Source organism: Kwoniella newhampshirensis, chromosome 3 (assembly GCF_039105145.1).
Source record: "Kwoniella newhampshirensis strain CBS 13917 chromosome 3, whole genome shotgun sequence".
NCBI lineage: Eukaryota > Fungi > Basidiomycota > Tremellomycetes > Tremellales > Cryptococcaceae > Kwoniella > Kwoniella newhampshirensis.
Genome location: NC_089957.1, coordinates 1,201,154 through 1,225,980, shown reverse-complemented (window position 1 = coordinate 1,225,980; position 24,827 = coordinate 1,201,154). Strand labels below are relative to the sequence as shown.

General features: G+C 52.6%; 10 protein-coding genes across 10 annotated transcripts; 5 read left to right on the top strand and 5 right to left on the bottom strand.

The window, feature by feature from the left end:
• Positions 1-92: 92 nt before the first annotated feature.
• Positions 93-1,739, bottom strand: IAR55_001802 (uncharacterized protein; the record flags this gene model as incomplete). The annotated part of the gene is made up of 6 exons (XM_066944925.1): positions 93-111; positions 166-236; positions 288-353; positions 410-1,220; positions 1,286-1,407; positions 1,509-1,739. The coding sequence occupies 6 exons, from the start codon at positions 1,737-1,739 to the stop codon at positions 93-95; spliced, it is 1,320 nt and encodes a 439-aa protein (XP_066804848.1).
• A 357-nt stretch (positions 1,740-2,096) lies between these two features.
• Positions 2,097-3,356, top strand: IAR55_001801 (uncharacterized protein; the record flags this gene model as incomplete). Its single annotated transcript, XM_066944924.1, has 4 exons — positions 2,097-2,210; positions 2,268-2,326; positions 2,385-2,964; positions 3,126-3,356. 4 exons carry the CDS (start codon positions 2,097-2,099, stop codon positions 3,354-3,356), a joined length of 984 nt encoding a protein of 327 aa, XP_066804847.1.
• Positions 3,357-3,700: 344 nt separating this feature from the next.
• IAR55_001800 (uncharacterized protein) lies at positions 3,701-4,622 on the bottom strand (the record flags this gene model as incomplete). Its single annotated transcript, XM_066944923.1, has 2 exons — positions 3,701-4,214; positions 4,324-4,622. The coding sequence occupies 2 exons, from the start codon at positions 4,620-4,622 to the stop codon at positions 3,701-3,703; spliced, it is 813 nt and encodes a 270-aa protein (XP_066804846.1).
• A 338-nt stretch (positions 4,623-4,960) lies between these two features.
• Positions 4,961-6,018, top strand: IAR55_001799 (mitochondrial 37S ribosomal protein uS13m; the record flags this gene model as incomplete). The annotated part of the gene is made up of 4 exons (XM_066944922.1): positions 4,961-5,005; positions 5,246-5,598; positions 5,724-5,819; positions 5,934-6,018. 4 exons carry the CDS (start codon positions 4,961-4,963, stop codon positions 6,016-6,018), a joined length of 579 nt encoding a protein of 192 aa, XP_066804845.1.
• A 330-nt stretch (positions 6,019-6,348) lies between these two features.
• Positions 6,349-8,952, bottom strand: IAR55_001798 (uncharacterized protein; the record flags this gene model as incomplete). The annotated part of the gene is made up of 5 exons (XM_066944921.1): positions 6,349-7,269; positions 7,329-7,423; positions 7,470-8,022; positions 8,076-8,210; positions 8,263-8,952. The coding sequence occupies 5 exons, from the start codon at positions 8,950-8,952 to the stop codon at positions 6,349-6,351; spliced, it is 2,394 nt and encodes a 797-aa protein (XP_066804844.1).
• Positions 8,953-9,961: 1,009 nt separating this feature from the next.
• Positions 9,962-10,598, top strand: IAR55_001797 (uncharacterized protein; the record flags this gene model as incomplete). Its single annotated transcript, XM_066944920.1, has 5 exons — positions 9,962-9,970; positions 10,033-10,075; positions 10,131-10,210; positions 10,269-10,495; positions 10,553-10,598. 5 exons carry the CDS (start codon positions 9,962-9,964, stop codon positions 10,596-10,598), a joined length of 405 nt encoding a protein of 134 aa, XP_066804843.1.
• A 66-nt stretch (positions 10,599-10,664) lies between these two features.
• IAR55_001796 (uncharacterized protein) lies at positions 10,665-11,627 on the bottom strand (the record flags this gene model as incomplete). The annotated part of the gene is made up of 3 exons (XM_066944919.1): positions 10,665-11,107; positions 11,160-11,286; positions 11,337-11,627. 3 exons carry the CDS (start codon positions 11,625-11,627, stop codon positions 10,665-10,667), a joined length of 861 nt encoding a protein of 286 aa, XP_066804842.1.
• Positions 11,628-11,924: 297 nt separating this feature from the next.
• IAR55_001795 (eukaryotic translation initiation factor 3 subunit L) lies at positions 11,925-14,456 on the top strand (the record flags this gene model as incomplete). Its single annotated transcript, XM_066944918.1, has 12 exons — positions 11,925-12,140; positions 12,311-12,400; positions 12,451-12,511; positions 12,565-12,593; positions 12,642-12,738; positions 12,786-13,154; positions 13,204-13,292; positions 13,352-13,471; positions 13,523-13,659; positions 13,708-14,107; positions 14,156-14,214; positions 14,270-14,456. The coding sequence occupies 12 exons, from the start codon at positions 11,925-11,927 to the stop codon at positions 14,454-14,456; spliced, it is 1,854 nt and encodes a 617-aa protein (XP_066804841.1).
• Positions 14,457-15,582: 1,126 nt separating this feature from the next.
• On the bottom strand, positions 15,583-18,176 carry IAR55_001794 (uncharacterized protein; the record flags this gene model as incomplete). Its single annotated transcript, XM_066944917.1, has 14 exons — positions 15,583-15,743; positions 15,807-15,927; positions 16,053-16,317; positions 16,430-16,441; positions 16,496-16,531; positions 16,579-16,627; positions 16,681-16,908; positions 16,961-16,997; positions 17,044-17,126; positions 17,171-17,380; positions 17,436-17,479; positions 17,533-17,693; positions 17,744-17,770; positions 17,823-18,176. 14 exons carry the CDS (start codon positions 18,174-18,176, stop codon positions 15,583-15,585), a joined length of 1,788 nt encoding a protein of 595 aa, XP_066804840.1.
• A 664-nt stretch (positions 18,177-18,840) lies between these two features.
• Positions 18,841-24,754, top strand: IAR55_001793 (uncharacterized protein; the record flags this gene model as incomplete). Its single annotated transcript, XM_066944916.1, has 18 exons — positions 18,841-18,964; positions 19,035-19,380; positions 19,439-19,578; positions 19,625-19,727; positions 19,776-19,812; positions 19,860-19,928; positions 19,978-20,106; positions 20,162-20,272; positions 20,328-20,426; positions 20,487-20,617; positions 20,668-20,721; positions 20,773-20,856; positions 20,904-21,000; positions 21,050-21,178; positions 21,224-21,553; positions 21,604-24,213; positions 24,269-24,563; positions 24,618-24,754. The coding sequence occupies 18 exons, from the start codon at positions 18,841-18,843 to the stop codon at positions 24,752-24,754; spliced, it is 5,025 nt and encodes a 1,674-aa protein (XP_066804839.1).
• Positions 24,755-24,827: the final 73 nt, after the last annotated feature.

The window sequence follows — 24,827 nt, the reverse complement described above, 5'->3', positions numbered from 1 at the left end:
ATCATCCGCCAAACCGTGTAATTGTATATTCATTCACCCAAATGCCATGACGAGGTGATGTTTTTGCATCGATTGCCCTTCTACAAGAATCCTTACAGACCAAGCTCGTCACTGTATAAGGATTGTCAGCTTCGACCGATGCAACGAACAGGCCATGACACTCACGCATAAGGCAAGACGCTGACGTTTCCGATGGAGACAACGGTAGGCTTGGCCTTGAGCAATTCGGCGGCGGCCTGGTAGTGTTATCAGCACATATCTCCTTAGATCCTGTAAGCCTGACCCACCTTTGAGATCGAAGAAGCGGAAACAGATGAGAAAGACTCGGACTTGATGGTACCGCCAGCGAAGAGCTACAGAGGAATCGATCAGCCCAATAAACTCCAACCAATGGCCACTTCACACTTACAGCAGGTCCGACGGAAGAGACAAGACCCTCCAAAGTCTCTGATCCAACGGCATCGGAGAACGTAGCCTTTGCGATGGCCCTCTTCACCTCCTCATCCTTGCTACCCTTGCCTGCCGACTTGATGATACTGACGACTTCCGTGGCGAGAGTCTTGGCCTGTGGACTTGTAGGAGCTGTGATGACAACACCGAAGAGAGAGGCATCAGAGTAAGGAAGGAGGAATGCCTTTGCTGAGGCACCTGGGATCTTGGCTGCAGCTTGGGAGAGAGGAGAAGTACCGGGGGTCCATTTGAGAGAAGATTCACCACCGAGGAGTTCCTTGAGGACCTTGAGATCGGGTGTAGCGGGTGAAGAAGAACCGAAAGCAACGACGACGGTGGGGAGAGCAGTGGCAGGAGCGTGGATGTCGAGAGGGACTCGAGATTCACCACCAAAGTACTTGGTGGCTCCACCGGAGAGACCAGATCCAGCGGCGGAAGAGCCGGAACCGAAAGCAGATGAGACCGCCTTGGACAAAGACTCGGTGGACACACCAGTACCGATCACGGAGATGTTGGATTTGGCGAAGGCGGTTTGAGCGTAAGACTTGACATCCTCAATGGTGACGGGATAATTGGGGGACGCATAGAGGGAGTTTCCGAGTCCTTTTCGGAAAGCGAGAGTGTGGGCAATGTCGAGAGCGAGGGCGGCGGGCGTGGATTGAGCTTGGATGGCTTCAGACTCGACGACGGGAAGGACAAGTTCGTTGAGCTCGTGGGGGTAGAATTGAGAAGAGGAAAGGACGGAAGCGAGAACCGAAAGGAAGTGCTCCCTGGAAGATGAGCAAGTGTGAGTGCGTTGTCCCTCACGTTTATCGACACAGACAGATAAACTCACTCGTCTCCTCGAAGGAACTCGGCGGAAAGGAAAAGGTGCTCTCGGGTGAGGGAAGCTGACAAGACACCACCGTAGAGCTCAGTCTCTCGCGCTGTTCTCAAAGAAGAAGCTGAAGAGGTTGCCTAATAGAACATATTCGAAGACAATCAGCATTTCCTCCCAACTCCACGAATCTATTCCCCTGCTTCGATCCAGCTCGGATAGCATCGTCGGTCCCACCCACCTTAAAAGCAAAGTTCTTCAAGACGTGCGCGACACCAGGGATAGACTCATATCGACTTCCCGCCTTGACGGCCACGGTCAAAGAGGACGTCGAGGCCGGACCCTTGTTCTCGAAACCGATGACGCTAACACCACCAGCGGAGGCAGGTTGGGCGGTACTGGAGCTGACCGATCGCTTGATGACGTTTTTGAGGAGAGGTTGGCTCCTTGGGAGACGGGCGAGGGAGTACATGGCGGCGAGGCGGTTGGGAGAGAGATGGGGGAGGGTATCGAGGTGAGATAAGAGGTGAGTAGTGTCAAGACCGAATGTGAAGATGTGTGTATGTGTGTGTCGAATGCAGTGGTGAGGAGTGAGGAGTCAGTGAGAGCAGCCAATCTGAAAGCTCGGAATCGCACGGGGGGAGGGGTGACGACGGTAACGCCGACCCGCTTGTCTATATTTCCGAAAGGTCAGACCGTGTGGCGGCTTGTTCGCAGGTGGAGGGTGGGTGTTTGTGAGTCACCTCCACAACAAATCCGCAATAGATATACATGAATCAACCTTTCAGCTTGCATCGTGTATTGGCACGACGAAAGCCCACAGTACGATATGGCGACAAGGACACGGACACGGACGTCGGGAAGGACGTCTACCATGGCGCCGTCCCGAGTCCAGATCCAACCGACGACTCCCGTGAGCGAGAACGGCGAGGTGAAATGCACGGTGAGTGAGAACTCGGATAGGCGATGCTGCACTTGACTGACGACGAGTGTACTGTAGGGACATCAACTGAAATGCCCCAAGTTGCGAGCAGGACCGAGTACGAAGAATGCAGGAAGGTGAGTTACCGTATCACTGTTCGCTGATTTCACAAGCTCACCTAGATTACACATCAAGGTCATTCTACTGCTGTCCACTGCCTCGAGAAGATCCGAGTCGATGTAAATTCTTCAAATGGCATGACGAGTTGTTCCCCGGCACGTCAAGCTCCGTTTCGGTAGCTTCTCCAACGGTGAAAGGATCCACTCGAGCCGCAACACTTGTACAGCAGACCAATCAGACCCTCGGTCAAAGTCCTCAAGCTCGATATGGTCGCCCTTGCACGAGTACGAGTGCAGGCGCAGTCAACGATCGGACTCCAACTGCAGTCCGAGTGATACCTCGTGCCCCACCACCCGATACTGATATTCTGACCTTGGACTCGGACGGAGATGAATTGGAAGAGATTGATTGGGGGAAAGTCGATGCGGATGAGATCGAACGTGAGGCAATAGCGAGTACACCGGGATCGACTCAACGTACGAATACAAGTACTCAGGCGCAGATACCTACGCCCAGTACGGGTGGGAGAGGAGGTGTAACATTCAGTGAAAGGTTGAAGGAGGCGGTAGAGGATGGGCTAGGGAAGAGAAAGTTGGACGATAGCGAGGATGAGGGACAGAATCTGGAGAGGACGCCCAAGAGGGCGATCGTAGAGGTGAGTGACGGCTACAAGTCAACACACACCTCAGAAGCTTCGTCACCCTGCCCCCATTGTTTGAGCCGTCTTTCTTGCAAAGCTCCCCAGCTTTGACGGCCGAACACGTCGATCAAGGAAATATCGAATGCGATACTTTACTGATCTAATCCAATTTGTAGCAAAACCCCTTTCTCTCCTCCTCGTCTGTCCATTCCCCACCTCATACGATTCTCTCGCCCACACTCTCCACACTGGAAAGCCTCTCAGAACACCTCCATCGTCAAGATCGACTGATCAGAGCCGCAGAACAGATGAAACAAGGAATGAGGATGACCATCAAGGGTCTGCAGGAAAAAAATAAGGAGCTGGAAGAGAGGGTCAAAGAGCTCGAGAGGAGGTCGGGAGAGTGATCGCGGTGGAAGAAGTGAGACATTGGCTTGGCTCGGCTCGGGATTGCTGTGTCAATTATATACTTGTAGCCTATAGAATCTGTTGTATACGGGGAAATCAACGCGAGACCGCGCCTTCACCTACCATGTGACATGTATCGTTGACCAGACACGCCTGGACGATCCACCTCCTATCGATGAGATAGGCAGCTGGCTTGCCCTTGCTTATCTCGGTGCTAGCCCACTCGCGACGTCGCTTGGCTGCTCGCGGTTCCAACGCAGACTAGTCGATCGATTCTGTCAGTGGCCCACAAGAGCTGATCGTGATACTGTGTCATATGCATGATCCAAGCCCGCTTCCCTCTCTACGCCGCTACCTGACTCGACGACCTTTTATCGCTTCCGAACAGCTTCTCCCAGCTATCTCTCCTTCTTCTCTCCTTCGCCGGTCTGGCATTCGCTCTCCTCTTATTCAAATGCAATCTCTCCAACCTCGTCGTCAGTCCTTCCGCTCTCCCTTCCCAAGCCCACATCTCCCTTTCGGTCCTCCTCAACTTCCCACTCGCAAACCCTCGTTCTTTCTCTTCCACCTGTCGAGCCATTTTATTCTGTGACAACTCCGCATGCAGTTTACCGGGCGTTTCTCCAGCTAGTATTCTGTCCCAGTGGTGGGGCAACGACCATGCGGGAGTGGAGAGACTCGACGGGGTGGAGGATGGTGGGGTCAAGGTCCATCGGAAGGTGGGTTTGCTCTTGCTCGTTTGAGCGGTGGCATTGGCAGAAGAGCTAGGAGTGGAGGTAGAGGCGGATGGGTGATGGACTGATTTTCGGATGAGATCTTGGGATTGTAGAATGGGTAGAACTCGGTGTTTGAGGAAGCTAAGTAACGGATGGAGTATCGGTACACATAACGGCGGACCTGTCAGTTCGCCATCCACCAAACAAAGGCCCGCTAAACGACACTGGTTGAATCATAGCAGACACTCACGAAGTGGAGACGAATGGGTGTCCCTCGGGTACCACATTGACACCGGGACTGCCGCTACTACTCCTCCCTTTGACAGCCTTCCCTTTCCCTCCCTTGGCGGCCTCGGGGGTAGGATTCGCAGTGTCGGAAGCGGAAGAGCTGGACGACGAGGCTTCACCAGAGGATGAAGACGCTTGATACAAGGCGATACCCTCTCGTACCAGTTCACGAGTCGTGAATCCTGCTTGAGGGTTGGAGGAGAGGATGGTATGAACCAGCTTGAATGCTGTCGGGAGGGTGGAGCCAGCAGGTAGTGACATGATGCCGGTGCGGATACTGGACGGTTGGTATCGAGTCTAGTCAAGCAAGGTGTCTATGCGTACTCAAATAGTATGGACAACAGAAAGGCATGAATCGCGAAATCAATCAATCAGTCGACAACGAAATCTCAATCGGTGAGGGTGCATGGCAAGTGTTAACTCCGACCGTTCCCGAAGATGTGGCATTTTGACTTTGACTCATCGAGATTTCACCTCCTTCGACGACGACCACTTTGACTCTTGATGCTCTGGCTTTTATCCGCTGGATGTAACTTGACCCGTGGTTCTGCGCCCGCATCTTCCTCTCGTCATCTGTCCGAAGCACATCATCGCTCAACATGCACTTGCTCGGACACAACTTGCCGGACCACAAGCCGCTCAAGGTGAGTCGTACCTGCCATCTTTCCGGGTTCTCGCGAACTGAGCTGATTGTTTTGATCACTCTCAATTGTCTATATCTTACCCTGCCTACGCCAATACCCATTAATCAATGCCGATCCATGCGCTGGTTCGACCACTACCAACGTCCTCATATCCACCCCTCTCTCGTGATCCGCTGGTATCACCATCTGTATCGACTCCCATCTCTATCTCTGCACATCAACCGGTGGTCCCTCTTGCAGATCGCCCTTTTGACATTTTACGGTCTCTCCCATCCACTCGCCTCCCGACTGCTCTCCCGACTCCAGATCCATCAGTCCGCACTCGTATCCGACCTCACCGAACCCCAACTCACCTCCTTATCAGCCTATCTCTCATCGCCATCCACCACCGCCAAGCCGTCAGATAACCCCATCATCTTAGCTCCTCCTGGTGGGGCTGCCCGTCGTGGCACAAGCGACGAAGGTAAAGGGAAAGGCAAAGCGAAGGAGAGGGAGGATCCGTTGGATGATCTGAGGATTGAGACGGAGGCGAGGAGAGCTATGCAGGCTGATATCTTACATATGCGTCAAGTCGGTTCTTATCGCGGAAGGAGGTGAGCGGAGTCTGTCTTGTTTTGCAAGGAAGACCAGTTCAGTGGCGGCCTTGGACATGCAATGTCGCATCATGGAAACTGGCAAGGAGGAGGAGGAGTTGCTGACGATCTTCACTTCATCGCAGACATGCTGCAGGCTACCCTGTAAGAGGTCAACGGACTCAGACAAACGCATCGACAGCTGGCAAATTGAACAGGGTCGAACGAAGAGGTTACGCATCGTGAGTAGTTTTGCAATCGTATCCGTGAAACTCCTTATCACGCGTTCTCATTGGCCTTTCGGTCTTGGCAATAGGGTCGCACGAGAGGACGCTGATGATGTGATCGTTCTATAGATTCACATATACTCGACAGAGCTTCACGCCAGCTACCGAACCCCCTTCATCATCTACCATACTCACATTACTAGTCCGTCAATGAGACCCACTCATAGAGTATGAGACTACATGCATCGGCCCATCTGTCCGCGTGGTGGGGCTACTTATATGGAGCATTTCACTGCCAATGTATGAGTACCATCTTGCATGACGTACAAAAACGTACAAAATATCAGAAGCCTCCGTTCAAGCACCTCGCAACCGTGTCGAGTTTGTACTTCATCACCGTTCGTGCATTGTCCAACATAATTGTACATCTAGATCCGGTGGAATCCAGCGAGACTAAAACTCGTTCGAGTGTATCTACCGACTTCTCTTCCTCTACAGGTGCTCTAAACTACATCAAGCAGCAAATCAGCTGTGACTTAATCGCTCACTTGCTAGCTCTACTAGCAACAAAGACACCGAGAATCACCACACCCAAAAACCCGATCGCGGCAGGCAAGACCATATCTTTCGGTATGACTCCACCGACAAGTTCCGGAACACCAGGAGTACCAGGACTAGGTCCCGCTGAGTGAACCGCTCCTGTCGCGCCGTAGGTCGGCTCTGTGGCAGGATCGACAGTCACAGATTCCATCTTCTCCTCTGCGTCCTCAACGCCCTTCACCTCCTTTTCGACTTCCTTCAGTTTGTCTACAGCCTTGTCGCCTCCGAGATCTCTAGCTGCGTCTTCCCAGACTTTCCCACCCTCAACGAGAAGCACGACCCGATCTGACTTTTGACCTCGAGCAATCCTGACAGCATCGGCAACGTCTCCATCGGCAGTCATCGTGACCATATCACCCTCGTCGTCGGTGTAGTGAAGGGTGAAGTCGTTCGGGTCGGGAAGATGAACTTCCTGTCCCTCCTGACCGCCTTCCGCCGTGAAGAAGGGATCGTTGAGAAGCTTTCCAGCCACGATATCTCTCAGCAGCTCATAGCTGTCGTGTCGGGCTTGGAATCGATGCGTTCGACCAGAAGGCGTTCGGAACTTGAAGATGTATGTGCCATCATCGACGGGCACCGGGCTGGGTGCAACAGAAGAGGTTGCTCCCCCTCGTTTCCCGCCAAAGTCGGAGGTGGCATCGTCAACCGCAGAAGCGGAGTCGTTGGGCATGACCTCAGAGATGGGTGAAGTCATGCTGGATAGTCCTCGACCATGGCCGGTGGGTCGAGAGGGGGTGTCGGGTCTTTCGGATTGCGAGACTACCGAGGCGGTATCGTCGTCACCTCCGGCTCCTGGAAGGGTTTCGAAGAACTTGCCCCACATGGGCCCCGTTTCGTTTGATCGATCCTCGCTCATTGAGTCGATCTGAGGAAATTGTCAGTAAGGTCAGGCTCAATTTGCGCTCAATTTGCTTTGCGATTCACCTGCTCAAGAGTGGCATATGTCAGCTTCAGGACATCGACGATGCCAATGAGCCGACCATCGGTCTCAACAACGGGAAGGTTGAGGTAGTGACCGTCTGAAACATTGTCAGCTTGAACCAGAGGAACGCCACCTTGACTCACTGTGCATCTTCTTCAGTGCATCTTGGACGACCATTGTGGGAGGTGCGGTGTCGGGGTGAGGAGTCATAACCCTGACCACACTGCACCTTGATGCGTCCAGACCGGCGGCGATGACCCTCAGAACGATATCCTTTGAGGTGAAGATACCGGCAATTTTAGGATTACCGCCGAGCCCACTTGCCCCACTAATTGCGCTGCTGCCAGTGTTGACCTCCATGACACAAACCGCGGTAGTGCGTCGCTCCTTCATCAGTCTTGCTGCGTCTCGGACGCTGGTTCGAGGAGAGACAGTGGGAGGGGCGTTGCTGGTGTCAATGACGGTGGTGAGATCGGGGAGAGCCATCCGTTCTCGGAGGGCGTCGACGTATGCCAACATAGCAGCTGCTTGAGGGTTACCAGCCATACCGGGACCAAGCTCGGTCTGGACACCGGCAAGAGCGGCTTGCAGCTGGGAGGTGGCAGAAGAACCACGCTCCACCTTGGCAAGAGCTTCGTGGAAGACTTTAGTTATATCAAGAAGTCCCACGACGTCGCCGTCTTCGTTGCAAACGGGCTGACAGTAGACCGAACTCAGCGAAACTCTTCACACAACTCGGCTAGACTTACCAAATGTCTGAAACCCCTGCTGACCATGAGCTGCAATGCCTCGGTTGCACTGGTGGTATCACGAGTGACCATTGGATTTTTGGTCATGATTTGCGCCACGGAAGTCGCTCTTGGGTCCAAGCCTTCAGCAGTGACCTACAAGAAACCGTCAGTTGATACCTCCTGGTGCAATGACGATCAGACTGACCCTGAAAGCGAGATCCTTGGCAGTGAAAATACCGCTCAAGCCCTCTTCCTCATCCACAACAAGGACACAGTCTGCTCTCTTCGCGGCGCACAGCTGACTTGCGTCGGCCACACTCATTGCCTCAGGCACAGTCAATGCTGGACTTGGGCGAAGACCCGCGACGGTGCCCTTTTGGATCTTCTTGTTGCTTCTTTTCCCGCCCACGGACTGGGAGGAAGGAGCACCTGATCCTGGTCGTTTACGCGAGAGTTCACCCTCGATCTTCTTTCGTAGAGACTGTAATTTTCCAGCAAAGTTGGTAGAGCGTGATCGCGAAAGGGTAGAATGGTAACGAGGACGTTGTGGTTCATCGTCGGGAGTGGGAGGATCAGACACGGGGGGTGTAGAGGTTGCAGTGGAAGGCGTCGAATGCGTTCCAGGAAAAGGAACGGGACCGGGTTTGGATTTGTGTTTGAAAGGGTTGGAAACAGTACGTGAATGTTTGGGTGGTTGTGGACGAGGGACAGCGGCCGCGAGATCATCAGCGTTGAGTACCAGCGTGTGAGTAGCGTCCGAGTGAGGGGGTTCCATAGCGGTATGCGAAGATTTCGACGAACGGATGGAATCAGGAGGGGTGTGTAGAGGTTTTTGCGTGGTCATGGGTGATCGTGAACGTGAGATGTCGTATCCGGTTGTTTGCGAGGAGGACATGGCGGTCGTTATGGTTGGGAAGGGGTATGAAGATGCAGTAGAAGGAAGGGATGTCTGAGCATGGGCAATCAAATGGGTGGTATGAGCCAGAGGAAGAAGAAGCGAGAGAACGGGAAAGAGGAATGTAACGGGTCCGGACGCAGACGGGTTGTTGATGTCTCGGAGCAATTCGCGAGAATGGGGTCAGTGGAGAGGAGACATGTGTGGGGTACTAGGTTACACCTTGGGCAGTGTGAATGGACGGGCAACTCTCCAGCGTGAAGGACAAAGGAGGTGCAGGTGATGAAACCCAATGAAAGAGTAAATGAAAGCAGTCATGGAGGAAACAATCCCAAAGGATTCTGGGTCCGTGCTTCTCTGCGGTAGCAACCGCCATCGTTCATCAAAGTAGAGGATGAATGCGGTGCTAGGTTATGCAACGTTTGGACTGATGACGCTGAAACCTTCCTCCCATGGCTCCCATATCCTTCGTGACACCAGCAGGAAAAGATTGGATTGTACGTATCGACCGAAACCAACGACTCACCTCATCCCTCTTACTTTGCTTCTTCCTTGTATCAGCAGCCGGTGAATGGGTGTTCATGTTGGTGTTGCTCTCAGGATGGGAGTCTGAGTGTGTGATAGAGTGATGAAGGCCTCCGTGCGGTACGGGGATTCTAGACATGAATGTTGGAAGAGGGAGAGAGAGAGAGAGGGGAAGGAAAGTGTTTGATGATGTTGCGATCTTGATGCTGTCTGTGTGTGTTTGGCCGGTTGAAAGTTGACTTTGTCCAACTGGTGAGACAGACACCGACGCGAGGGAAACGCGTTGTATCGACGGTTACCGGGGGACTCTATGACGTGGCGTTTGGGGCAGTTCAAGATCACGGAAGCAGAAATATCTCACCACATAGTCACAGTCTCCTTCGCGTCGGTTCAAAAGCTGACCATGACGTTCAAAAGCTCTCATACCGATTGATGAAATCGATTGGTAAGAGCTGATCTCGCAGAGTATTCCACAGTCGCAGACATGAGCTTAGTGAGTTCAGCTTGCTTGGCGGTATCTTGCCGCTTGATGTGGTGTGGCTCACCAACTCGTAGTTACCCCCGGAAGATGAAGGTGATGGAGTGGAGGTCGCCTGGGGTATGTCTTCCTGCTCCCTTACCGTCTCGGCTCAAGCTAATAAACAAGCACTTAGAGGACCAGCAACGAATCAACACATTCTCAAAACTCAACAACCGATTATCAGACATTCAGGACTTGCTGAAATTGAAGCAAGTGGGTGTCGATCGGTTGGCATACGACTCGCATCACGCTAAATAATCGCTTCATATAGGAGGAGAAAGAATACTACGACGATCTTTCCACCGAGCTCGAGCTCGCCGATGAGGACGACAAGCACCCGATACTGTACAAGATGGGCGAAGCGTTCTTCTACCTTGATCTGAGAGCTGCTAGAAGACAGCTGAAAGCGGATCTGAAACGGTATGAGCACGATATCGAAGGGTTACAAGGCAAGGCAGAGGAGTGCGAGAAGGGCATGAAGGAATTGAAGGTGCAATTGTGGGTGATCTGCCCGGCAGAGTACATGGGCAGCAAACACTGACAGTGCGATGGTAGGTATGCCAAATTTGGCAAACAAATCAACCTCGAGACAAACCCGTGACGCGCCCACAACCCCTAGCATAGCAAAGCAGATACCAACACGATGTTTCATATCATCATGCATCAATTATACCCCTTGCTTAATCTCGGAATCAGCTCCGTCAAGATCTTCCGATCCTTCTGTCATCTCTCCATCCACCTCGACCTTTCCCTTTCCATACTTCCGTTTCGCCTTCTTCGCTCTGTTGGCCTTCCGCCTTCGTTCCTTCTCAGCCTTTATCTCGGCTTTCGTATACGTCTCACTCAGTCTCATTTCCTCAAACTTTCTCTGTGCCTTTTTGTCTCCAGCAGTGTACTCCACCTCGACTCTTTCCTCTTCCCTTTCGGAACCAGGAAGTTGACCTGTAGATCGTAGAACTTCCAGTCGTTCCGCTAAGATCTTCCTCGCGACTTTGCGGTTCTCCTCGCGAGATCGAGTAGGTTGCGCTTGTACCCGTATACCTGTAGGGATATGGGTGAGAGATACAGATGAGTTGGTCTTGTTGATAGCTTGACCTCCTGGTCCGCGACCTGTCTCATCTGCCTCAGCCAAGAACCAAAATATAGCGGACGATGAAGTCACCTTTGACAAATTTTTCGTGTAGCTCTGATTCAGGAACCTCGATCGTCCGTTGTCGTGACAAGATTCTATTGAGCTTCTTGATAGATCCAGGTAGCCGAGGTTTGTCTAGCACTTCGTATTTTGTCGGCTAGTCACGGATTAACAAAAGGACACATACTGCTTGAAGATACGACTGACGGGTTTCGACCTGTCGACCGTGACGTCCTCTTCTTCCATAGCAATATCTCCTTCCACAGACATCGGATGTGCCTCTCTCTCGGGAGCAGAGTCGCCGAAGAGATCGTCATCGTTTTGTGTGCTGTCTGTCACTTGTCCGCTCGCGCGGGAAGAGTACACTCTCCATGTTCGACTGAGTGTCCAACGGCTACAGCCTGCTAGCTGACGGGGCACACTGAGAGGGGTATGTGTGGCTGAGAGTCTGGCCGAGGTCGAGCACGCAGCATGGGTCAGTCTGTGAACCGCCTGCATCGTATCGTGCAGCGATATGCACTACATTCGGATGGCAGGTTATGGTTCGAATCAGCTTCTGAAACGACGAGACGCCCGGTCTCTCCAGGTGGAGGTGCGGTGCCACATCCTGTCGGCGTTCGGCGTTTTGTCGAATTCTTGAGTGGTAGCTGGGGATGCTCGTTGATTAATGGACTTTTGTTCGTCTGTAGACAGCATTGCTGCTGAAGTCAACTCAAACCGATCAAACCAAAAGGCTAATCACAGCCGTCACATCTACCACCACTTTGTCACTTTAACAACCGCACGCAAGACAAGATGGCCGACCCCACCGCTTTCTACGAACCCGAGGACGATGAGCTCCTGTCCTCTCTCGCTGTGCCGGCTCAGTACCAACCTCAAGCGGATGGAGATGAATACAGACGATTGCAGGAGTTGGAGCAACATGCTTATGCTCAACAACAGTTGATGGCGGCTGAACAGGAGCAGGAGCAAATGCAAGCTTTGGAGATGGTCCCCGAGGATGTCAAGAGGGTGAGTGAGAGACATCGATAGGCACAGCACTGTTGCAAGATCATATGGAGGAGTATATGGACGGTGTAGAGAGATCGTGGTCGAGGATGAAGACAAAGGACAGCGGAGAGGAGGGAGCGGCTCTTGGCGTCGTGGCACAGGGGGAGATTGCTGACTCCGTCATTGCGCAGTTCCTGGTCCTTTTCCACCAGGCTATCCTCGAGAACGACCTTCCTACGATCACCAACATGTACGAGTCGGGATGGAACAAGCTTTCCCAGGTAAGCTATATCAGTTGTGCCGGCAGAGTCAGAGCTGAGCATCGCTCCAGGCGCATTACGCTCAGAACGAGTGGCCCGAAGCCGAGCTCATCTCTCCTTTGGTCGGTAACGGTGAGTACTCTCGCTCGTCTGATAGATAGATATCAGCTAATCGAAGAACGCAGACCAAGTTTTTTTAACCCTTTACCGAGAAGTGAGTCGGAGAACTGTCGGTCTGATATCTCTGCTAATTTACTTCCAGCTCTACTTCCGACACGTTTACGCCAAGCTGCAACCGACCATCGACGACCGTTTCCAGTCATACGAGAACATTTGCGAGCTTTTCAACTATCTTCTGAGTAGGTTGTTTATCGGTATCACGCGGCGAAACTAACCTCTCTCACAGACTCGGAAGGCCCTGTGCCTCTTGATTTGCCCATCCAATGGCTCTGGGACATGCTCGACGAGTTTGTCTACCAATTCTCATCTTTCGCTCAGTGGCGTGCGAGTCCCAAAAACAAGGCGGACGACGAGTTGGAGATGCTGGCCGAGGCTCAACACATCTGGTCATCGTACTCAGTCCTCAACGTCCTTTACTCTCTGGTGCAGAAGAGTCAAATCAACGAGCAGCTCAAGGCTGAGAAGGAGGGAAAGACGCCCGAGGAGGTTGCGGAGATTGCCGGAGAGTACGGAAGCAAGCCCTTGTATAGGAATTTGGGTTACTTCTCTCTGATCTGTTTGTTGAGAGTGCACGTCCTGCTTGGTGATCCTACTTGTGAGTCCACCAATGTTTAGGCTAGAGGCGGTGCTGACAATGCCTGCAGTGGCTTTGCAAACGATGGAGAACGTTGATCTCAGCGGTGGCGCTTTCCTCACCCGCATCACTGCTTGTCACGTCACCACATACTACCATGTAAGTCGCGCCACCAACGATACGTAGTCTGTGGAGCATTAGATTGACCAGACATCCAGGTTGGGTGCTCTTACATGGCGCTTGGACGATGGCCTGACGCCATCAAGACCTTCATCTCCGTTCTCATCTTCTTCATCCGAATGAAGCAATATCACACCCGAAGTTATCAGTATGGCTCGGTGAGTACGAGTACACGCTCATCGTAATTTGGCTGATCCTTTCATGCGCAGATCACCAAGCAGTGCGAGCGAATGTACGCGTTGCTTGCCATCTGCACTACCCTGTCACCCGGTCCTTCAGATGAAAGCATCATGTCGATCGTGAAGGAGCACTATGGTGACCAGCTCGCGATCTTGCAACGAGGAGGGTGAGTTGGAACAAGATTGGGTCTATTGCCTGCTAATGACGTGCACAGCGACGAGGCCATTGAAACTTTCAAGGACCTTTACCTCTCCGCTGCTCCTCGATACCTGAATGTGAACCCTCCTCCTTACGAAGACCCTGCCGCGCTCGAATCATACCTCGCCAATCCTCCCATCGACGCCATAAACAGACATCTTGACCTTTTCCTTTCCGACGTCGCAGCTGTGAAGGGCGTTTCAAACATCCGAAACTTGCTCAAGCTGTACACTTCTATCGATGCTTCTAAACTCGCGGCATTCTCAGCGACGGAAGAGGACGGTGAGGAGGAAATTCTGCAGCAATTGATGGTACTGAAGGCGGCAAGCAGAACGTATGCCAAGGGAGCTGGAGAGGGAACACTGCTGGACGGAGAGAGAATTGTCACCAACAACCTGGACTTCACTATCGATGGGGTGAGTAGCCAAGCGTTAGAGCAAGGGTTGCGCTGACACTCTGTACAGTCGATGGTCCACGTCGAGGAGACTACATCTCACAGAAGATTTGCGGGCTTCTTTATCCGGTAAGTCTACTCGATGCGTTGCATGGTTGCGTCTGACGTGGTCGCTTCGTTGCAGAAATGCCGAACACGCTCAAAGAGTGTACAACACCATCCGATCCGCCCCTCTCCCCGCTCAACGAAAACCCACTGCTCCTGCTCAGACACAAGGTGCTCAACCAAATGGAACGACGCCTGGACAAGCTGCAGCACCAGCGAAGGCCGGTGCTTGGAAGCCTAAGAGACAGGTGCAGATTGCTGCATAAGAAGGGTGGCGTGCAATGTTGTGGTATGAGGAGGGGTGGAGGGATAGACGGTCGACCGTTTGCAACATTATGCATTCTTTACATTTCATGACGGTTGGTTCGTGCTGCTCGCCTCAATACGATTCTTATCACAATCAAGAACCGACAGGTTGGTCGACGATACGGTCGCGCCACAGTCGGAGCACACTCAGCACAGGGAGAAAACACAACGGAAATACTTCAATGACTGAAAACTGAAAAATCGATTTTGAGATCTTCACAGAATCGTTTACTCGTGCACCGCTTCTGAGCTTGATCCTGTTGGCACCAACGTCAAGCTGCTATCACGTTTTTGGGGGTGTTGCAGCAACGAAAAGGACCTGCAAAAGGATGGATCTTGCGTCATCCTATCTTCTCTTCTTCGTGTGGGAAACGTGGCCATACCTTGCACCTCTAACTTGCCATAACGAAGACCAAGAGATGATCACAGAGTGAACGAGTTAAGTACGGCATCTGCCGCTAGTCAAGTCAAAAGACATTCCACTACTCTTCTCAAACTTCGTCAAATAACGACAAACCAAGATCCGCAAGCTATTGTAACGTTACCTGGGAGAGCTGACAGCTGACAGCCGACAACAGTAAGGTATTTCAATCAGTCCTCTCTCCGGGAGCTGTTGGGAGGTTAACTTATTAAAGAGCAGATAAATTGTTTTACACAGTCAGCCAGTTTGCTAGAGAGGCTCTGAGAGACTGTTTGTCATCTTGAAATGGTTGCTCGATGATTGGACCAGTGAAGTACACAGACGCGCATTCTTCCCGATACATAAGTTAACCCCTTTATTGTTTATTGGACTAGACAAGACAAGTTAACAAGAACGTCTTTTGTTTTTTCACGGCACAGGTGACAACAACAGACAGTTTCAGCAAAGGTGTTCTCGAATTTGAAGCGAGATAGACAGAGGTATTTATGAATGGTCGGACGGTTGAACGGCGTCTCGCAAGATGTTCCCTCCTGGCAAAAGTAGAATGAGCCCAGAGGTGGAAGGCTTATCGAGCCTGTCTGACTCTCACACTCCTTGGACTTTGCGGATTCGTCGCAAAGAATTCGTGTGATTTTGCACTCCGCGTTCTGTAAATGTACCGGGGATTAAACCATGCGCCCGTCTGCCCCTTCCTCTTTCTCATCGTCTTCGGCAGGTACAAAGCTCTCTCCCAATCCCACCACTTCAGAGACGCTTTTCCCGTCCTCCTTGCCGAAGACCACCTTGAACGGTTCTTTGACAGTCAACTCGTTTTGTCGGTGTAGGCCTAAGCTCGAGAATCAGTAGTCCGCGAGTTGGTCTGTTGATCTACATTCTGACCGTCACTCACCTTCAATTTGGTCTATTCTATCCCTCGTTATATCCAATGCTTCGTCAAAGCCCTCTTCCGCGATGACTTGCTGTGCTGCACGCAGCAGAAGCATTGAGTCAGGTCGCACGTGGTGATTTAGCTGCGGAACGTCAGTACACAAAGCTGGTGGAGGCAGTGCGGTTTAGTCCTCACATCGATAGAGATGATCTAGTTGCACACTGTTAACACAATTGTTTCCGTTCAAATCGTAAAAGGAGGACTGACATGGTCATGATCTAATGGTTCGAGGAAGTCGGCCCTCGTCATGATCTTCCTTGCTTCCTCGTAAGTCACATTTGGCAAATGCAGATCACCAAATGATGGCGCGGGGGGTGGAGTTATGTCCACTGCGCTGGACGATTGTTCTGGCTCTTCTTGTTCTTCGTCATGCGCGACTTCAGGCACAGGGGGGACCTCTGCAACTGTACGCATATAGGGTGAGAGAGTAGGTGCGGCCTTGGCAAGGTGGCGAAGCAGGAGCCACGAGCAGCTACATGATGTCAGTATCATGACGGGATTATCGCGCTCACCTTGCCCATCTATTAGAGGTGTCAGCGGTGTCAGCTTTTATTCTTCCCAAACTGAACCACACGATCACGTACTTTTGTTCGTCCCTGCGGCCAGCAATCATCAGCAAGTGCTCGAATGAGATCTCCACCCGGACTTACATCACATCATCGTCATGCTCTGGGATCAGTCCGATTCTGCGTGAGGTCAGCTACATTCTTCAGCGGTAGTCTGCTGCGCTCACTTTGAAAGCAGCCACTGTTTCTCTCCCTCTATCATGCTTTCCGCTTCCTCTGCGATGTGTCAGCCTATGCTCCTAAAAATTGTCGCGGCGCCGCCCGCGTACCAATCATATCATCCGCTCGGGAAATTCGAGCAAGGTAGCTTGTTCTCCCTCCAACCAGCTCGTACGCTCGCCGAAGAATATCGTCTCCCTCCACTTCCCCTTCACCACGCATTCTCAATGTATTTGTTCGAAGATGACGAAGCGCTCGGATCGACTCGGAGGCGGAAAGATCGTAGACCGAGAGAATTCTCATCCTCGAGGCGTTCTTCTTCATCATATCCAGGCACCCTACAAAGTGAGATCAGTAATTGCTGAACCGGAAGGTGGATTGACAGCCCACAGAAATCGTCGGTAGAGAAGATCATAGTCAGGATACCCTAAGTCCGGTATCAGCCACAATCTTCCTCATCAACTTGCACTCACGCCCTCAGCCCACGCTTCTGCTCGCTGCTGAAGCTGATGCAGGACACTATGTCCTTCGGGCGTATTCGGGAACAGGTGGATATCTGAGTGTTGATCGTCAGAACCACACATGAGACCATGGACTCACTGTTGAACGCCAAGACCAGTGGTCTGTTATTATTCCTCGCGTACCGCAAAGCAACCTTTTCCAACTTGTTCAAAGCTCTCTCCACATCTAGCGATGGTCCACCGTTACGCGGGTCCGCCCGCGAGAACAGCGATCCTTGCCAGTCTTCGTAGAAGTCGAAATCAAGGGCTTTACCAAGCCGAAGACGGAAGACTTCGAGATCGGGGTGAGCTACATGTATTTGAGTTAGCTGGCGAACATGCAAGGCGCAATTAGAAGATCTGACCTTCACAGGAAGACACACCGTCGGCGTTGATCTTTCGCATGGCACTATTGATAAGTAAGCTTGCTAGGTCCGAAGGTTCCAGGCTGTTGAGGCTCACTCGATGATCATCGTGCCCTTTCCAGTCCCCTTTGACCCTATGATGAGATAGTAGCCCCCTCGCTCATCACCACGTACAATCCTATCGATGAGAGGCTGTTCTCGTCTCTTGATGTGAGTGGCGTTGGGTCCATTGAGTGTGGAAAGCTCCAATGCGGGATCCTGTGCACCATGTCAGCGAGTAGGAGGCGCTCACAACAGAAACCGCTCACATAGCCAGGCTCGAAGGCTCGTCCGATCTGCAATCCATGTCAGATGCTCTTGTTCAGTGACGGGAGAGGAGGCGCTCACCCTATGCAGGACATGCGCCTTGTACCATTCCAAATAAGCCATACCTCCTGCGAACACCATGCCCAAGCCAACCACAGTAGTGAGCGCCGCTTGGAACGAAGCACTGTGTGCCCATTCACTCCAGAATGATCGCTGCTTGAATTGAGGGGGAGGCGAGAACGCAGACAGGTTATCAGATGGGCCGACTGGAGGTTGAGGCATGGGAGGGTTCGGCCATGAGGGGACATCGAATGATGGATGGGAGGATGTGAACTGTCGGGCAGGAAGAGAGGACAGGATGGCTGGAGCAGGAGATGGCCGCCTTGCACCGAGTCCAGCCAGGTGGCCTCGTTGGAGGATCCTTAGCCCTGTCATCGTTCTCAGACTGTCGAGACCAGTGCCCAACAAAGGTATAGAGCTGCGTTGGACGAGATTAGATCAATGCCAAGAATGGGATTTCCCAAAGATGTGGGGACTCCAGTCAATGCGGTGTAGTCACACGTCACGATTTATTATTATCGGGATGAAAAGCTTTCGACTTGTTCGACGTTTGTATGATTCCAACGAAGACCTCTGAAGGGGAGGGGGGGGGAAGCCCGCCAAGTGACACCGTCTTGAGGCTATGAGGACGTTCCCATCGTACAGAAAGGTACTGCCTTGCGATGCATGCATGCATACGCTGCTCCGATGCAGCATACAAGCAGAAGCCGTTTCGACATGCTGGACGCGCGATACCATGTTATTGTTGTTCATGTTTATTATCATTTATTATTATCGATGATTTTGCCACAACAAGAAAACGAAAGCGTGCCTGCTTTTACTGTCAACTTGCTTGTTTCTGCTCTCTCTCTTGCCCTGAACTCTTGTACGTCAACAAAATAGATTCAATAATGTGTGTCCCATCGTTCAACGAGATTGACTGTCACTTTCACTCTCATTCGAACATTGACTGATACATAACATATACCATCCAGAGTCATAATCACGGACACGATCTCGATGTATCCATACCTGCACACCTAGATACACCACAAGTCGCATGACATTATCACCCACCAAACATCGTACCCTGTCTCGACAACCGTCCTCCCCCCTCTCTCGCCGTCGGTCTTCCTCCTCCTCTCCCCGGATCCAACATCATGTCCCCCTCATCGCCATCAAAGGTGCCTCGGACAAAGTCAAGGAAGCGAATACACCGTGGAGACGTCTCCTCCTCCGCTGCGTCTAGTGAAGCTGAGGACGACGCCCAGACGACACCGAAGCGCAAAGTCATCAATTCGATAGAGCCAGTGTCATCAGCGAAGAAAGGGAAGAAAAGGGAGACTTTAGCAGAAAGGTTGGCTGCAGCTGCAGCGGCATCCGCTGCGAGTGGTAAAGCAAAGGTGAAGAAGAGCCATAGTGTAGGAGAAGGTCTCAAGGAGTCAGCGAGCGTGCCCATGTACAAGGATAGCTTATCCATGCAGACAACACCCCAACAAACACGATCAGAAATTATGCCCAATACCATGCCGAATCCGCGTATGATGGCATCCTCGACGGCTTCCGGATCCTCCAGCGATAAGGTCGTGGTATGCGTCAGGTCAGTCCAGATCTCAACGTCATTGATCCGTGACATGAGCTGATCTGGGGGAATGTAGGATCAAACCGACCCAAAATCCTTTTGCCTCTACTGCATACGACATTACCCCGACATCACTCTCACTGTCGGACGAACATCCAAAGGTGAAGCAGAGAGGTGGGAAAGCCGGTAGAGAGGATGGATACACCTATACGTTTGGTACGTCTGTGCGTCTGACGGCCGACCTCAGCTGACCTGTTTTCAGACAAACTGTTACAACACCCGGCAACAACACCGGATCTGTACGGCGACAAAGTTGCACCCTTAGTCGAGAAGGCTATGAATGGATTCAATAGCACGATTTTCGCGTGAGTCGGTGCTTTCCTGGCCAGACCTCATGCTGAAGCTCTGAAAAGGTACGGTCAGACGGGCAGTGGAAAGTCATTCACGATGGTGAGCAGCGGTCCACTCGTTGGGAGAATCGTTGATGTCGGTTTCAGACTGGTACGCACGACGAACTGGGTATCATCCCTTGCGCGGTCGATGGTGTTTTCGACGCTATCACAGCAGTAGGTCGCCTGTCCTCCTGGCACGGTTGCATCGCTTACGTGCTACTAGGACACCGACCGGGCTTTTCTGCTACGAGTATCGTACATCGAAATATACAACGAAACTCTGCGAGACCTACTGAATTTCAAAAAGGGGCCGCTGAGGGATGATGAAAAGCCTAGCATCCATTTTATCAAGGTGAGTGCGGTCTTTCGCGGCTAGATATCTTGTCTGACATCGCAATGGGATACAGGGTAAAGTATACGTCGAGCCGCTGGTCGAGGAGATCGTGTCCAACCCGGAAGATGTGATGGAGCTATTGGAGAGAGGCAACGCAGGTAGAAGGATAGGCGCGACTGACTGGGTAGGTCCGCAACCCATGCCAGCTTGTGACGGCAGCTGAGCAGGATCCATCGCAGAATGAGAGGTCGTCGCGATCGCACTGTGTGTTCACCATCGTGATCGAATCAAGACCGAGGGATGGTGACGGCGATGAGGACATCAGACTGTCTCGCTTGGTGAGCAGCTAGACATAGCCAGTATGATACGCACGAACTGATCACTCTGTTTCTGCACAGAACCTCATTGTAAGCGTCAAGCAGTTCCCGAGAGCGAGCGGCTTGCTAACGCTATCACAGGATTTGGCTGGCTCTGAAAAAGCAGTGTCGGACTCTGAAAGAAGAGGGGAAGGGAAGCATATCAACCAAAGGTGAGCAGGCAAGCGGTTTGATGTGGCCTGAGTACTAAATCTCTCAACAGCTTGCTAGCACTCCGAGAGGTCATCAACAAGCTCACGGAGAAGACCAAGGCTTCGTGAGTCCGATTTCACTCATATACTTTGTCAATTAACCAGTCCTTTCACAGACATATCCCCTACCGGAACTCCAAGCTCACGCACTTGCTGGAGAATGCTTTGGGCGGCGACTCCAACATCTGTGTCATATGCACGTGAGTGTGGTCGCGGATGCTACGGCGTTGTCGCTGACGTTGGGCAGGATGTCCGCTGAGGAGGAGCATTGTTCCGAGACACTGGAAACACTGAAATTCGCTGGACGATGCTCTCAGGTCAAGACGAATGCGAAGAAGAATGTGGTGAGTGATGAGCACTTTGGACGACTCGTTACTGATGCAATCGCTCTAGCTGCCATCGTCTGAGAGAGCCTTGATTCGAGCAAAGGACCAGGAGATCGAAGAATTGAGACAGAGATTGCAGGGGTTGACCGGTCAACAAGCTCTACGAGCGGATCCTGACACCGATCAGATCTCAGACGTGAGTTCCGTGGGCAACTATCCTACAAAGCCTGACTTCGCGTAGCTCGCCGACTCGGTCGCTGCAATGGAAGTCCGCCGCGCTAGACTCAAAGAGCAACTCGCGAAACTCAACGGCGAGATCCTCACTTCGGAGCTCCCTCGGGCCGGTGCGGGTCGGCCAATGTCTCCACCCAAACCGAAACGTCGACGTATCAGCGATTTCTCAGCCATCATGGCGGTCGGTACCAACCGGATAGGGCTCGGTCTGGGCACACCTCAAAAAGTGAACGACCGCCGAGCGATCAGCGGGATGACTCGAGTGCCCGAAGCTGAGGAGGAAATGCCAGGGATCATGGGAACGTTGGAATCGGTGGCGGAGGGGAGCTTTGCGAAGGTGAGAATGAGTGACCTCTGGGTGATCAAGGCCTGACCGTCTCTCTTCAGAACTTTGATCAGGATCGCATACTCGCCGGCCTTCGACGTGCTCTCGCGGCCAAAGAAGAAGATTTGTCACTAGCGAACCGAAACCTTGCCAATGCGCTTGCACGCGCAAGTCAGCTGTCTCAAAGAGACGAGCGTATTGCCAGTCTCACTGCCGAACTCTCCGCTGCTCAAGACTCCCTCACCTCCTTGCAAAGGTCGCTTGAGTACACCGAGAGGGACCTTCGAGATCAGAACGCGCAGCTTCGAGCGACTCGAATCGAGCTGGTGTCCACGATCGACGACAAGACATCAAAAATTGATGAGCTGGAGACTAAAATCCTGGATCTCAGGAAAAGTCGAGAGGAGCTCGTCATGGAAGGTCAAGGACGGATCGAAGAGGTCCAAAAGAGGGTGGACGAGGTGGAAAGGGAACGAGAGGAGGTCAAGGCCTCGCTGTTAGAAGCGAAAGAGAGACTTGAAATGGTGGAGCGGGAGAAGGTGGAAGAGTTACAGCGGCTGAAAACCGACTCGGAGATTTCATCGGCAAAGCAGATCCAGGCGATGGTCTCGCAGCACGAATCATCTGTCGCAACCCTCAACAGCAAGATCCAAGAACTGCTCATTTCTCAAGCCTCGCAGAAGGAGGCGATTGCTGCGATGAATGTCTACAAACTTCAGGTCGAGCAACAACGGAACCAAGCGCTGTCGGACCTGGACCGATTCCAAAAAGAGGCGCTTTCGAACGAGACCAAGATCCTTTCCGAGCTGAGGCAGGATATCGGTCACTTGCGGAAACTCAGGGAAGATGATCAAAGCACATGGGATCGACAACGAACTGAGTTTGAGAAGCAGCTGGCGGAGAGTAGAAGCAAGGAGGAAGATGAGGGGCGACTGAAATCGATGGAAGAGGAGATGGAGCGGTCGAGGTCTGCTTTGGTGGAATCGAAGGGGAAGGAGAGCAAGCTGTCGGCGCAAATAAGCGAAGCCTTGGGCACTCTGGAACAAGCTGCCAAAGCCAACGCCAATCTGGAAGATCGACTCAAGCACGAAATGCAGGCCAGAGTCGCACTTGAGACTGAGCGAGATGAAGCTCGCGCTCGACTTGCAGAAGCTGATGGTGCTGCCAACCAGCTCGAGGTAGAGCTGGTTGCGCGACAGACTGCGGAGGACAAGGTGGCTGAGATCTCACGTCGCCTGGAGGACCAGTTGGCGGGCTATGCCAGGATTTCTACAGAACTCGAGTCAGAACGCGACCAGAAGCAGGATCTTGAAGCAAGACTTTCAGAGCTTGCTCAACAGCTCAACGAACGAACCACAACGCAGCACGAGGCCAACATCCTGCTCGAAGCTGAGCGTCAAGCCAAGAAAGAGGTGGAGAACAGACTGGCGACCGCTCACGCAGAACTCGAAGGGAAAGAGAAGCGACTGGAAGCGGAGCAATCTGCTCGTCGAGACGCAGAGGCCCGAGTGAGCGAGATCGCATTGCTGCGGGATGAAGCGATCGCGGGCCAGAGGGAGGTGGAGCAGCGATCGGAGAAAGACACACTTTCACACCTGGAGACGGCAAAGCGATTCGCTGATTTGGAGCGGCAACAGAGGGAAGTTAGTACGGCCGAAAAGAATTGGAAGAAGAAGCTGGAGGAGGAGACTTCAGCCCGGAGGGAGATTGAGGAGAGGCTGGAGGAACTTGTCATGGAGCGTGAGGTGGCTGGGCAGGGCAAGGATGACGCACAGAGACGATTGGAGGTGGAGATTGCCTCGAGACGAGAGATCGAGAGGAAACTTGCTTCTCTTGTCGAGCAGCACGGGACGTGCGCCGCGTCAGAGGTACAAGGCCAGCAACGGCTCGAAGAGGAGATCGCAGCGCGCCAGCAGGTGGAGAAGGAAGTCTCTGAACTGAAGCGGCAACAGCTTGACGAAATAACATCTCAAAATAAGCTCAGGAAGCAACTGGACAATGAAGCTAAACTCCGCACAGCTGTCGAGCACGAATTCGCTCAATTGAGACAACAGCAAGACACCCAGGCTTCAAAATCTACCGTATCCTCCAAGCAGCTGGAAGAGGCATCCGCTGCTTTGACAACCGCGGAGAAGAAACTCGCACATCTCACTCAACAGCTCGGTAGCGTTTCCGCCGATAGTCAACAATTGCTCAAGGTCGAGATCACCGCGCGGAAGCGGGCTGAGCAGAGTCTGGCAGAGCTGTCTTCGAAGCTTGCCGACAACGCATCGGTCAAAGAACGCTTGGGAATTGAAATTGCTGCCCGTGAAAGTGCCGAACGGCACGCTACAAAATTGTCGACAGAACTCGTCGCCAAGCACGAAGCAGCTCAGCAGGTACTGGAAGAGGAACTGTTGTCGCTTCGCCAAGCACTCCGCGTCGCGCAAAAGCACGCAGCATCAACACAGGCCGAGGTCGATATCCATCGAAGTAACGTGGCTAAGTTGACCCAAGAGGTACACGAACTAAGGTCGAGGCCGGAGACCATGATCGCAGCGGCATTACGATCCCGCCGCGACTCCTCGGGACCTGGGCTTAAGGATGACGAAATCGAGAGGTTTGAGAAGGTCGTGGAGATTCAGCAGCGCATCATTGATGAGCAGAGAGAGAAGATTGAGCGCTGGGCGAAGGTGAGTTGTGTGCATACCGGTATTGTACAAGGACCGGCTGATACATTAGGCGTAGGAAATGGAAAAGCAGCGCGAGATCGTCCGACTGCTCACAAACGATAACACGGCCAGCATTCCATCACCACTCACGAATTCTCCTCGTCCTACACACGGGAAGTCTCAATCGCTGTCCCACTCGCCTGGTAACAATGGGCCTCCAGCGAAAGGATTTCCTTCCACCTTTACCGCGCGGAACCTTGCTCTTCCGACGACTCCAAGCCCTCTGCCGATGCACCCGAATCAGTTCAGCAATGCGGCAACCAGAAAGGGCAGGAGAGTAACGATTGAGCACGACATAGACCGTCTGGCCGGTAAGTTAGCTCGTAAAGATAGGAAGGATGATGCTGATTTTCCTCTGGGCTCAGAATCAAGCAAAGTGAACAAGGCCAAAGCGGTTTTCGAGTCGCCCGACAAGAATCAGTCCACACCTGCTACCCCGCCGAGGGCACCGCTCAGGAATGCTCAGTCGATTCGATCGGTACCGAGACAGCGTCGGCCCTGAGGCAGAAAGTCGAACGATTTTCGTGGACATGCGCAACGCAACGATTGTTCCCTTCATGCGTTGCTCTCATTTC